We start from the raw sequence: 13068 nt of genomic DNA on the forward strand, positions 1-13068 counted from the left end.
CAACTTCATTAATCTGAGGTCCTGCAAGTAGCCTCTCATTCTTTCCCAATTCTCATTTGTATTTTTAAATGTTGGCAAAAATGGGAATGCGTTCTGGTTTTGATCGTGATTTCTTACGCATTTTGATATTTGTACTAGGTTCTTTGGGTTCCTCGATCTACCATTAATTTCTCTTTCCACAGGGAAAATTTTTATAACCTAGTTTGGAAAGGTCTTTGAAGAATCTGGAGATTGTTAAAAGTAGATGTCACAGCTGTCTTGAGTATAGTGAGAAGGAGGAAGAGGAGTGCTCTTGAGAAGCCTAACAGTTTGCCACAAAAAAGTTGGTACTAAGCTTTGAGCCCCAAGTTTCCACAGGTATGTAGCAGCTTTTCTGAATTAATAGAAGTTGGATGCATGAGATCTTACATTTTTTTTTTAATTTTTTTTTTTTTTTTAGAAACATTATCAGCTCTATTTCTAGTAGCAACCTGGGCTATTCCTTGAAAAGAGGAGACAGTGCATTTTCCATTTTTTTACCTGCCTCTTCTACCCCTCCTACAAACTGAAGAAATTAATTCAATTCCCAAAGACAAAGAGTGTTTGACCTCTTACCTTTTCTTGCTAAGGTTAGCTGCACGTATCAGGTTGTATGGTAAAGAATTGTTTAGAGTAAAAAGAGGCCACCAGAAGAGGTATTTATATCTCCAGAAGAATATCTGCCTCATTGAAAGTTTGCCAAATGTTCTTACCCCCCAGCAGTCTCCTCTTCAAGACTTTGTATATGTGTCTCTCCAGGTGAAGAATCATGTCAGGCACCTGGAATTATGTTTGACCTCCTTTATTATGCTTTCTCTGATAGCACATTAGGTGAGGGATCTGTCAAAGGGCAAAATCACGTTGAGCAGCAGCAAGTAAAAGTGTTTTGTTTTCTTTGCTCCTCAGGCAGTGACAACTGAAAACCTGGATTGCGTTGCTGAAGAAGCAGGAGACAGTGAGAGGACAAGTGAGATTCGGAGAACAACCCTCTGACCTTTAGAAGGAAACAGCTGTCACTTCCGGAAGCATCCTGCTTTTCTGTCAAGTTTGAAGAAAAATGTTGAACAGGTACAGTGTCATTTGAAGAAATACAAATAAGGAATAATGTAGAGTAATTGAATAGTGAGCAAATCCACTTGAAAACATTTGCTAGCAAGTCAGTCAATAGAATGTTGTTCCACACGTTTCCATTTGAAGAGATTCTCATTTTATGTGTTATATGCTGTCTTGCTTAGATAATGCTACATGTTTAATCTTTCATATAAAGATTCCTTCCCCTTTAAAATCCCCATTAAGTCCATCAGAGTTACATTTGAAAATAATTCCAGCTTCTAAGTCATTCATGAACTTCGTATAGTTAACACTCTCAGGGAGGATTTTTTTTTTTCATTTGAGTATGATTAATTTGTCAAATTTGATTGCCTCATACTTGGGCTTAGTTTTCACCAGTGTAATAGGAGTTCAGAATGGTATCTGACTTGACTATATTTGTATATTGAGAGAATATAGGCAAATGCTGCATATGATGTGAAATTCGCAGGCATGTGCCACGTTGTAAATCCTTACTTACACAGCACTAGAAACTTCTAAAGCATAAGGAATAGCCTCATTTCAAAACCTGCTTTAATTGTCAGTACCTGCTACCTAGAAATTGATGGGCTTTTATTCATGCTTATTTCTTTCTGTTAAGCATAAGTTGGTGGCTGTTAAAGGTTCCCTCCTCAGTCTGGAAACAGTCATGGGAGTTCACTCGTAAAAAGAAGAGCAAGGTGGATGCGTAAGAAATATGGGATTTTGCAGGGAAAGGAACAAAATAAGAACATAGTCCAGAGCTTGTAGGCCAGCACTTGGTTTGATTCAAGCTGATTTGCCTCTAGCTACTTTTGCCCCTTCCTCTCTGCCCTTATTACATTTGATGGTGTTGCAGGAGGCACGGATATTACTGTGTGAGATGCAATGCCCACTATGTGTTCATGCAACACCATTGCAATACATATAATTTGTACTATCCATGTTTGTGGACATGCAACATAAAGGAGCACAAAATAATCCTCTGGAATGCTACAGTTGTTGGCCATTTTGTTATATTTTGTTCTATTCTGTAGCCTGAATCAGCCATCAACCTTATTTCTGTTCTTAAAGGGAAAATGACCATGTTCATTTTACAGGATTAAAAAGATTGAGTTTTCCTGTAAAATTGCAGTGTAGAATTTGTTGTGAACCAAATAGAGCTGACTCCATTGACTACAGCAGAATAATTTGCAGCCAGAATTGAATTGTGCTCTTAAAATCTAATTTTAACAAGGTTTTCAGAAATAGGCTGAAGTAGCTTGTTTTTTGTCCTCTGTGCATTTTGAATTTTAGGGAAAACCTAAACTTAGTGTGTTAATGCAGTTGTAGCATATGGTTATGGAATAGAAATGGTTTTTCATGAAAACCCAGTTTAAGTTACTGTGTTGAACCTCTCAGTACAGCTGGATTCTTCATTCAGATTCTCTGTAAATTCCTGATCTCAAGATAATTCAAACACACAATTATCACAGAGGTTTTTTTGAAGCCCATGCGGGGCTACTCCAAACAGGAGGTGCAATAGGAAGCTCCGCTGTATTATAAAATGAGTTTATCTACTGACTTCAGCATCCACAGTGTGTAAAGCACGTGAGTTCTTCTTTTCTTGTCTAAACTATTTTGAACAAGGTCTCTTCTACATGCTAGTTTGGCAAGCTTCTAAGGCATTTGTGCAAAGTGATGATGCAAGAGCAACCTGATTCAACAGTGAGAAATTCATAAATAACATTCAGCAGTAATTAAAGTGAAAAACTACAGCTAAGAAAAGCGATTACCCTGCAGTATCAGTTGAGCTACTATACTCTGCAGTGTTAAGTGGAATATGTTTACTGGTGCCTTTGATTTAGGAGGTATTGTCGTGAATTTTAAATATACCAAGGATTCATTCTGTTTTTTACATAGATTGAATTGGATTAACAGTGATTAAAAAAACATTACTATATACGTAAAGAAAGGATAAGAGTGGAAGAAAAACACAGTGCCAGAAATTACCATCTGGAAACATACTATACATGTAGTCAGTATTTTTGTATTAAAATGAAGAGTTAATTTTGAAGTCAAAATGGTTTCAAGATAACCTAGTGCTCTCTGTAAGGCCATTTTCAGGAGTCAAGTGCATGATATTCAAGATGGGGATATTTATAAAGGACTTCAGTTTGAAGAACTGGAATAGCCAGCTGATGTCTTTAACATCTTGATGAGAAAGTCTGTGCTATTTTCAGTAAGTACACACTAAAGTCACAAAAAACCACTATAAACTATTTGTCTGGATTTCTCCTTAGTTGAGGGTTAAATGGCAGGTAACATTAACACAGCTTAGTTTTTCAGATTTTATGTATGCAAAATTTAACAAAGTAGTAGAATTTAGGTAGCTAGTAGTATAGCAAATAACAGGTAGGTCTTAAAAGTATCATCCTGAGACTTTTTTTAACTTGTTTCTCAAGCTCTCTAACCACCTGCAGAGCCTGGATTTACTGGAAGGAACACTTGGCCCTGTATTATGTAAAACTTCGTACAGCATAGCCTCAAATTAAGTTCAAAGATGCGTGCTTTGGTTTGTTTTTTTCTGTTGTTGTTGTTTTGTGGGGGTTTTTTGTTTGGTTTTTGTTTGTTTGTTTGTTTTTTAGAAGAAGGTGAGGAGAAAAAAATCAGACAAAAACTTAAATCTTTTCCTGTCAGGGTACAGCTATGGCCGTTGTGCTGTGGCACATAATCCATGCTTTTCTGGCCTTCAAAAGGGAAGGTGAGAGTAGTTGTGGATACTGTCTGTGCTTCAGGCAGAAAAAAGTGGTAGCCGGCCCAAAGCAACTTGAGACTTAACATAAAAGATCTGTAAAGTAGCCATTGCATGATTTTTGGACCACCCTGTGCTTACAGGAATTTCTGTGGTTGTGCTGTTGGTATCAGCCAAGCATTGGGGCAATTCAGACTTTATTTTTGTCTTGGCAAGACAGAATAATTCAGCTGTGGTATGGATGAGTTGATAATGCAGACAGGAGTAATTTGTGAAATTTAGTTCTAGAGCTGGGCTTGGATAAAAATGCGCAAGTTTGGATGTGCTTATGGTTTGGACCAACATCTCACATTCAATTTTTGTCTTTTTGTGACTCTAGTTTTAGGTACTGACCTGTAAACATCACAAGATGCAGTCTTCTTAGAAAGTTAGTTGTATGCCTCAGTACTAGATACAAGATCTTTAGCAGGACTTCACGTGAGGAACAGTTAAACAGAAGCTTGTATGAATAAGGCACTAGTAAATGTTTGCAGCAAACAACAATTACAGTCTATATTCTTTAAGAATAAAACTGTTCTGTTTAAGAAATTGCCTTTAATATGACAGAGTTACCAATGCCGGTTAGAAGTGGGGTTAGAGAAAGTGCATCTTTTGGATTATGCCTGTGAGGTCTGAGAAACCAGTGAATGCAAATCCCTGTTAAATTTGGAAATAGCCTGTGCAGTGGTTATACTCAGGAGAGCTAAAGCAAGAGGAACCTGGTCTAGATTCTGCTCCTGACTAAACCAATGTGAAATCACTGTAAGGGATTTTGCTCTGGATTTCTTTGCATTGCTGGAGGGATCTGAAGCCAGAATCAAGGCTGATGTGGCAAATCTAGTTAAACAGTAACAATGCTAACTCAGACCAAATAATCGCCTACAGTCCCCTTAAACGGCTTCAGAAAAGAATCTGCTGTTTTAAAATTTCCTACTTGCTGAAGTCCAAGGATGCACTTTGTCTTTTAGCTAATGAAACAGACCATAAGCCTTCCGTACTACTTTGGAGCTGCTTCCATTCTAAACAGTTACTAAAATACCAGTTCTTACTTTATACCAAATGAAACTTGAGTCAGCCGGTCAATTTGCGGGATGGCTGACTGCTACTTTGCATTAAAAGTTGTTCAAAAACCTCCAAACTCTTCCATGCATAAAACCAGAACATACTGCCCCTTTTAAAACATACTTTTATGTATCAGCTCTTTTGGGGTATGGGGGTCATTTAATCACCAGAATTTGTTTATCGAGCCAATAATAATGCATTTGTAAACTAATGGATCTGGTTAACATTCATGATTGTATTTCCCTAGGATCTGTCCAGTAAAACTACTACGTCCAAATTATTCATTTGGTATACAAAATAGAATGTCAGTGGTAACTCCACAGTCTGATTTTATCACTAAATCTTGCTTTGTCAACAGACAACTTAGCTTTATCACCTGACAAATTTCTATTCCACTCAGATCCTCCATTATTTGTACAAGATGCCATTTAAAAACTTAACACATTTCTAGTATCCATAATGCAACAAGGAAAAAAATACATTGATTCATTCTTGTACGTTATTGCCATCAGGTGCTACAAATAACAACTCTGAACAGTGGGGTTTTTTTGTTTGCTTGAGGTTTTTTGTATCTTATGTAAGGACTTCATACGAAGTTTATCTCAAGCTTTAAGATCACCCATCCGTGGACACCTCAGAAGCTTTACAAATATCTCAAACAGCTTTTTAAAATGTGGTGGTTTTTTTGTTTGTTTTGGGTTGTTTTAGCTTTGACTCAAAAGACTAAATTTCATTGGTGGTACAATTTAGCTGAAATTGTCACCAGAAATTAATCTGGACTAATATTTCTTTCTTAGACAAAACAAAAAAACCCCCAACAAGTAAATTAATTTCTAGGGATCTCTCTCCCATACTTGCTATACATATTCTAAATTGTACACAGAAGGAGGAAAATACAGGAATTTCTCTTCACAAAGATCTTTCCTTCATAGTAACTCGGGAAACTTTTTTCTTTTCGATATTTGTTTCTTAGATGAATGTCAGAACATGTGCGTGTGTGTGTGTAGGCTAATAAATAGCATGTGTTTACCTGAATACTAGGAAATGTTATTGAGCATGACAGCTGTACAGAATCTTTTCTGTAAAAGTTGACAGCTTAAAATTTTTTTTTATGTCATTATTTGCAGTAAGATGATGTAAATTTTGGCAATTGCAAAAGAAATATTCTTTGTCAAAAGTGTGCCTTTTGTAGTCCTAACTGCAAAAACTAATTTTATTGTGTGTCTCTAGTTGGAATTGGAAGTTGTGCATATGCTACTTATTAGAATTTCCTAAGCTATGCTTCCTTTAAAATAAATCTGATTTTTTTTTTTTTTAAAAGTAAAAGAAACCTGTGTTTTGAAAGTCAGGGTTAGTTTTTAACTTGTTCTTAAGATTAAAATAGTACGTTGGGACATGGTTGGTTTTCCTTCCCTTTTTGCCTACTGCTTTTGAAGTGTGCCTTCAGTATCATACAGCCAGGTGAGAAAAATCTGCATTTTGGAAAAAGTTCTGTGAATATTTAACAAAATGCAGAAAGCAGTTTGTTTTCGTGGCTGTATTTCTTCAACAGAAACAAAGGGATAGTAATGAAACATTTTTATTACAAAACTAAGATATTACAGCCCTGACTGAAGAAAAATCCTTTGTCACACAATTTATATGGACTTTTTAAAGAGCAAATTCACACTTCTACAAAACAGTTGCTTCTTGGTACAACTGAGTTGTGTTTGTAGAGGCACACTATTAACACCAACTAAAACTGTGGCCTAAATGAAGGCATCACACTTGGGTTTGTGCTGATGGATGGCATATATTGATGACATTTTAACAAAAAATGCCATTTCACAATTTTTTTTAAAGTAAAAGTTAGGAAAGAAAAAACTTTCCGTTGTAAAACTCAACCAAATGACTATTTGATAATTTAACAACAACTGTTTCATGATTTTGCATCACTCTTGACCTTCCTAAAAAGCAGTAATTGATTTTTTTTTAATATATGCAGTGGTTTGATAATGAGTCATCATGCAACTGCTGACTCACACTTGATAAATACTTTACTTAACTTGGGAGAGAAATTTTCTTGAGTACAAAAAAAAATATAAATCAGTCCTAGGTCTTTGCTATTAATTCAGAGATTTTTACTGTTAGCTGAAACATGTATAATTGGAAGTAACCGTTCTGTTGAAAGGAATCTGTGTTACTTTGATTAAAAAATCCATTTATCTGAGAGGCATTAGGGATTATGACAAATCTGATGAGGCCAACCCCACCGCCTCAAAACAGTCTACTTTTTGGAGATGAATGAACTACCAGTCATTTAACTCTAGTGTATTTTAAGGCTAGTTAGAAGACGTGTAAGAGTGTTATCTCAAACTAAATGCTCAAAACTAGGAAGTATTTGCATGACTGGGTATTTAAAGGGAATGATTTATATGGGTGAAAGTTTGTTTCTTCCTTTATGTTTGCTAATACAGTAAACCTACCATCTACTTGTACATCAGTAATAACTGATCTTAGAATGCCATTTCATAGCTTGAATCTTGGGTTTACCTCAAGGTTTGTTCTAGCCAGGATGGCAGTTAGGGAAAGTCCTAAAACTGAAACACAAAAATTGACACATGCTGTTAAATTCAAACACAAAACATTAACATGGAAGCAGATATGACATTCAATGTCAGAAGTAACAAATTTGAAAGTCTTAAATAAGTCAATATAGAGAATATAGTTCAGATATTTTTTTATGTAAGTGTGCTTTTTCCTAAAAACACCCCCCCAAACCAAACTTTTTTTTTTTGCTTTTTCTTTAAGTCTTTTGTCTGTAAGTATGAAAGAGGGCTATACCCCACTGCAATTTTTCATTGCCATACTAAACAGTAAAGCAGTCTTTCTAATTCACATTGATCACGGCAGTCTTATTTGATGTTGCTTTATTAAGTTTGTGATTAAAGCAGTTTGGGATTTTTGTTGGTTGTAAACTTTTGGCATAGTGTGAATACCAGTCCCTTTCAAAAACAGCCTTGAGTTGCTTAATGATGCTTGTGCTGTTCCCCGCGTCTGCTTGGTTGATAACAAGGCCAGCTCCAGCATTCTGCGTAAAAGCATTTCCTACCCAATCAAAATTACCTACAAGTAAAGGCAGGAATATACAATGAGTTTCTAACATTAAAAAAAAAAAGTGATCTCCCTAAAGGCAACCCAGCATGACACAGTATCATTTTCCCCAGTGCCTGCCTGGGCAGAGAGAGTTTTCTAAACTAGCAGGAAAGAAAAAACGCCCATTACGTACCAGTGTGTGGTGCAGATTGTTTCTGGAAGTTGTAACAGCTCTAATCCTTCAAAACTACCTTGCTCTTCCTTTTGCATATATCGTATTATTACTCCATTTACTTTCCTCATCAGCCTTTTCAGTGCCAAGAATGAAAATATTTTTTTTGCCATATAAACAATTTAAAGTAGATAGGATGGAGAGTGGTCGCTCTATAATGCAGAGCCAAATCAATAGATCTTTTATAGGTTACCCACTGACAGATACTATTTCAGGAAAGAAAAACAGGTTTTACTGGTTTATGCCAGTTATTACCACCTTTGAAATCTAAGGTAATGAATGAGCATTTCAGATCCTGATGATCGCAAGGCAAAGAGGGTATAACTGGATTAATAGAACACAGGTAAACCAAGTATTTCAGTTATTTCTTTTTATTTCACTAGAACTATTAGCTATTTAAGTTGTACATTTATAACACATTCAGTATTTTGGAGAGAAAATGCTGTTACTAGAGGTCATCTTTTAAAGCAATATTGGAACATACATAAAACATGAAGGTATATGAGAAATTTATACCCTTTTTTCAGTGTCATTTCAGCTACTTCAGCAGGAAATGTTAAGGAAATTCTGAAGTTGTCAAGGATGGTAGATTGAAGCCTCATCATAAGGGACATGTTTTCCTATGCTTTCAAGTAAAAGATATATCAGATCCTTAACACGCATTTGTATTTCACACAGCTTTGATTATTTCTTTCTTTTATTTATATATATCTGAGGATATAAGGACAGTGGGGAAATTAAAAAACCAACTCAACTAAATCCATGCTGTGTAGACAAGTTATAAATAACTGAAATTGGATCAGGCTATTGGATGGAATTTAAAAGGGAGTTAAAAAAAAACTATTTGTGGGGGGCTTGTAAAACATTTTGGAGACGAGAGGAATACAGTGCACTGTTTGAAATGAAAAGTAAGATTTGGATGGGTTGAGAGGTGTGTGTGCTTAGACCCCGTCAAGGTGAGCTTTTCAGAGTAGCTCTTGGTTGTATCTCTACGCTATTTGAGATTGTCCATTCTTCATGTGTGCATGGGTCTGCTGCTGAGTTGCAGCCTCTGTGATCTCTGGCTTAACAAGCATATCAGCTGTAGATTTCTCATGGTTATTTCAGGCTTTTGGCTACAAACTAGAATTTCTTGAGGTGTGGTTACTTACCGATGTATGCAGCTCCATCAGTCACCATATATTTGTTACGATTTAATTTGGGAAGGGAAGTGTTCTTCTGTTCTTTAAGAAAGCATGCACTTTCCTCCTCAAGGTCAAAGAATTTCTGCCATAAAATAGAATGGAGTGCAGGTTAATAAGACTTGTTCTACAATGGACAGAAAAAAATATGGTCTGTTCTCTATTGAAAAGGAGTTTGTGCTACAGAACAACTTGAGCCAAGCATTAATTTTAATAAGACACTACACGTTGCATTTCTTACTACATTCTCATAGTTTGTGATACTCACTGTGCCTTGGCATTCTGAACTATACAAAATACATGGCTACTGCATACTAAAGGCAATGCAGGGCCAGGTAGTAGAGGCTATGAAAGGAACAAAAAACCCCTATCTTTGTGTTCTGCACGCTAAAAGCTAGGAACCTTTCTTTAGCTCATTTCCTCATTCATTAAGGGACACTGAGGTTTGAAGTCTGCTTCGGGATCTGGATTGGCAGGCCCACCAACGGCTGAATTAACACCTTTATCCATGTTGCATAGTTTCCAACAGGAAACCTGCTGATTTCAGAAACTTAGAAAATTCTCAGGATTAAGTCTGATAGGGAGAGACCAAATTTAGCAGACAAGAGGAAAATGCACCTGTCTTACCCTGAAGGGTGAAGTCTGAGTTAAATTTTTTGTTGTTTTGGGTTGGTTGGTTTGTTAAACTTTGGAGCTATATGCACTCCTTGTCTGCATCAGTGCCAGACAAAAATGAGATTTCCAGTACAAATCTTAAGTATTGCTTGTTTCATCAAGGAAGCTAAGAGCAAGACACAGATTCTAAGGCCACAAGTAGAGAACAACATGATGAAGGAAAAATTAAATATTTACTGCATGACTAGGAAAATTTGATTGAGGTGATAGTGTAGATCCTCAGAACAAACCTAATTCACAGTTTATTACTGATCAAAGTAGCTGGCTACGTACTGCACCCACTTTTAAGACATTGAAAATTAGTATTAAAAAAACCCACCTCAAAACTCCTTGATCATTCTGGGGAGTCTGTTTTCCATAATGCAAAATTAATCTCTTGAACCAGTGCTCTTTTTGATACAAACCTTGACCAAATCCTTTTACGTTATGGAAATATCTTTTCAGAATAACCCTCTGCTTTGAAAACCCAACTGTAAAATACTAAATTCCTTCTTGAAATGTAGTGATCTCGGTGGTAGACTACATCATTTGAACAGTTTGATTAAATCAAATAAGCGTGTACGCTCAGCACACAGACAGTTTTATAAAGCATTCTTCACCCAGCCGATGATGTAGGTGGGTTTCAAGCAGGTTTGCAGTAAACTGCTTGACTATTGCCAGCTGTGTTGTTGCTGATTACCAGGAATGCCAGCTTTAGGTTTTATACCACTGGTTGCTTCAGAACTGCATATACATACTCATTCAAAAAATTTATCTTCTTAATCATCAGTCTTGATCATGACAGTTTGGTTTTCCTTGGAGAACTCTCCTCTCAGCTCTGACCAGGCTTATCTGCAATTAGATTTACCAAACCTAATAAAAATGGTTGAGTCTCAAACAAAAGGTAGAGTAGCCCAGCGGCTGCTGTTTATCTAATGCTTTATGCTGTGGACTCTTGTCAGAATCTCTCTTGCCCAGTGGAAAAAGTATATTGGGGTGAATTTTATGCTGTCAGAGGTTGTACCAAAACTGCTTGGAAGAGCTCTGTGCAAAATATCAAGGCTGGTTCAGGCTCCTGCTGATTCCAGCATTGAAGAGTCTCTTTCCTTGGACTGACCCACACCCACTCCCTGTAACAATGAAAGTTTATTCGGGCTGAAGCGGGTTTTTAGTGCATTAGAAATAAGATTCATAGAGTTTGTGTTTTTTCAGTGCACAGATACCGGATGGTACTGCGGTGCAGTTTTACAATCAATAACTAGCACAAAGTTGTTTCCTTAAACAGTCTCTGAATTTTACATGTCACCACATGCTTACTTACCTGTGCAAGGCATTGTTACCTTCCACAGCTTAATTTTTGTAAGGAGTTCAAATATTAACAAAATTCCAAAGGTAGATTTTTGAATTTAAAAACAAGCATGACCACCCAAACTTTGAGTGATTGCTTTATAAAGGGCATTTAAAAAGATTATTCTTTGTAAAACTCTAGTATCTGTCCTTTAAATGAGATTTATGTTGTGTATTCATATCTAAGCTGTGTGGAGAAATCATAGCTTTAATTACAGATTTTTAACATTGCTAACAATTATAACATTACACCTTTTAAAAAATTAGAACAAACCATCTTAACAGCTATGAAGGAAAGTTTACTAGATACTAGGAGTTAGTGCTTAGACAAAATCAAGAGTGCTGCTCTGTGCCAGAGGAACTGCTCTACAAACACACCACCACCGAAAGTAGGTACTTAGCAAGCCAGAGATGGATCTGAATCTATCTGAAAGGGTCTTGAATTTTTGGAGCACACTGTTAAAATTCAGTGTTCACAGCTACGAAATTGCATCTTGCAGTCCCTGCCTTCCTGACCTCAACAGCAGACTGAAAAATTACATGCATGGCAGTCAGCAGCTGGGTTTGATCAGGACACTGCTTTTCTAACGCTATACTCGCAGTTAGGCAATACCAAAACTTCCGTTAGTCTGGTCAGAGACCAGGGGAAATGAGGAAGAGATTCCCATCTAACAGAGAAATTATATCCGTGCAGCCTCCTCCAAGATGACCGTGGAACTCGGGCTGCTGCCATTGGCAAAACAGTGTTCCCTGCAGCTGCAGCAAGCTGTTGGCACTTGCAGGAAACTTCCCAGCTGAACTGGTCTTTCCATAGGCATTAAAAAAAAGGGAAAACAATCACAATAAGGCATATTGCAGGGATCAAAAGCAAAATGAAAGAAAAGAGGTACCAAATATACTCCGATGGACTTGGGTATATTATCCCCAAGAGAACAGAAGTGGGGCGGGGGTGCCATTTCTGGCAGAACAGTATTGAGGCATTGGGACACCCTAGCAATTTTAAGTATAATTTCAACTAGAATTTGCAACTTAATGTTCCCTTAAAATGTCAGTGTTCTTGTATGCAAACACAATATGTGTCTGCGTGACACTATTTTCTGTACTGAGTTTAGGTTGACATTTGGTTCTGCTTTGGGTACGAGGAAACAAAGGGAAAAGCAGAATTTTCGAATAATTAAAAAGGTTTAAGTTTAGTTTTTACCTTGTCGGCCTATTCCTTCTCCCCCCTACACACACACACATAATTTTGTTTCACTTTGATCCTGGCTACAACAGATGAATACAAAAGAAATGCGGTTGTGAAAAAACAGTGCTCATCTGCCATGTTATGTGAAGTAAAGGTGTCACGATGGAGCCTGTGGCACAATTTCAGCCAGAATCAAGCAGATACCAGTACACTCGGAACCTTGGGCCCTTGCTCCTCCCGAGGCTTAAGGCAGCGACTGACTCGGCCTGTGGAGCACGTGATGCGCAGCACAGAGGTACTGGAGGTGCGTTGTACCTTCACAGCTCTTCAAAGCTGGGCCGAGCTCATTTTTTTACTGGAGGTTGTATTTCTATTAGCTAACTGCAGATATTCTAGCTAGACTACCTCCCTGGAATGGATGCCTAGAATTGTTTTTTGTTTTTTTGTTTCCCCCCCCCCCCTTTTAGCATTT

General features: G+C 37.1%; 1 protein-coding gene and 1 long non-coding RNA gene across 7 annotated transcripts in view; one reads left to right on the forward strand and one right to left on the reverse strand.

Annotated features, from left to right (window-relative positions):
• The first annotated feature begins 296 nt into the window (after window positions 1-296).
• On the forward strand, window positions 297-2626 carry LOC116965501. The gene is made up of 2 exons (XR_004409409.2): window positions 297-357; window positions 925-2626. It is a non-coding gene; the product is annotated as an uncharacterized LOC116965501 (long non-coding RNA).
• The window catches only part of PLD5 (phospholipase D family member 5), a 195685-nt gene continuing 182969 nt past the window's right edge, over window positions 353-13068 (reverse strand). For 3 of the 6 annotated variants that reach the window (XM_033008948.2, XM_033008975.2, XM_009971350.3), the window contains 2 exons: window positions 9380-9494; window positions 7461-8026 (listed from right to left, as the gene is read on the reverse strand). In XM_033008948.2, the coding sequence (XP_032864839.1) occupies window positions 7791-8026; window positions 9380-9494 (351 nt within the window). In that variant the 3' untranslated portion in view covers window positions 7461-7790. Of the gene's footprint in view, window positions 1057-7453; window positions 8027-8625; window positions 8854-9379; window positions 9495-13068 lie in introns of those variants that run through there. The other 3 variants (XM_033008968.2, XM_033008959.2, XM_033008985.2) reach the window with 3 other exon arrangements.

Source organism: Tyto alba, unplaced genomic scaffold, assembly GCF_018691265.1.
Source record: "Tyto alba isolate M040663 unplaced genomic scaffold, T.alba_DEE_v4.0 Super-Scaffold_22, whole genome shotgun sequence".
NCBI classification, from domain to species: Eukaryota; Metazoa; Chordata; class Aves; order Strigiformes; family Tytonidae; genus Tyto; species Tyto alba.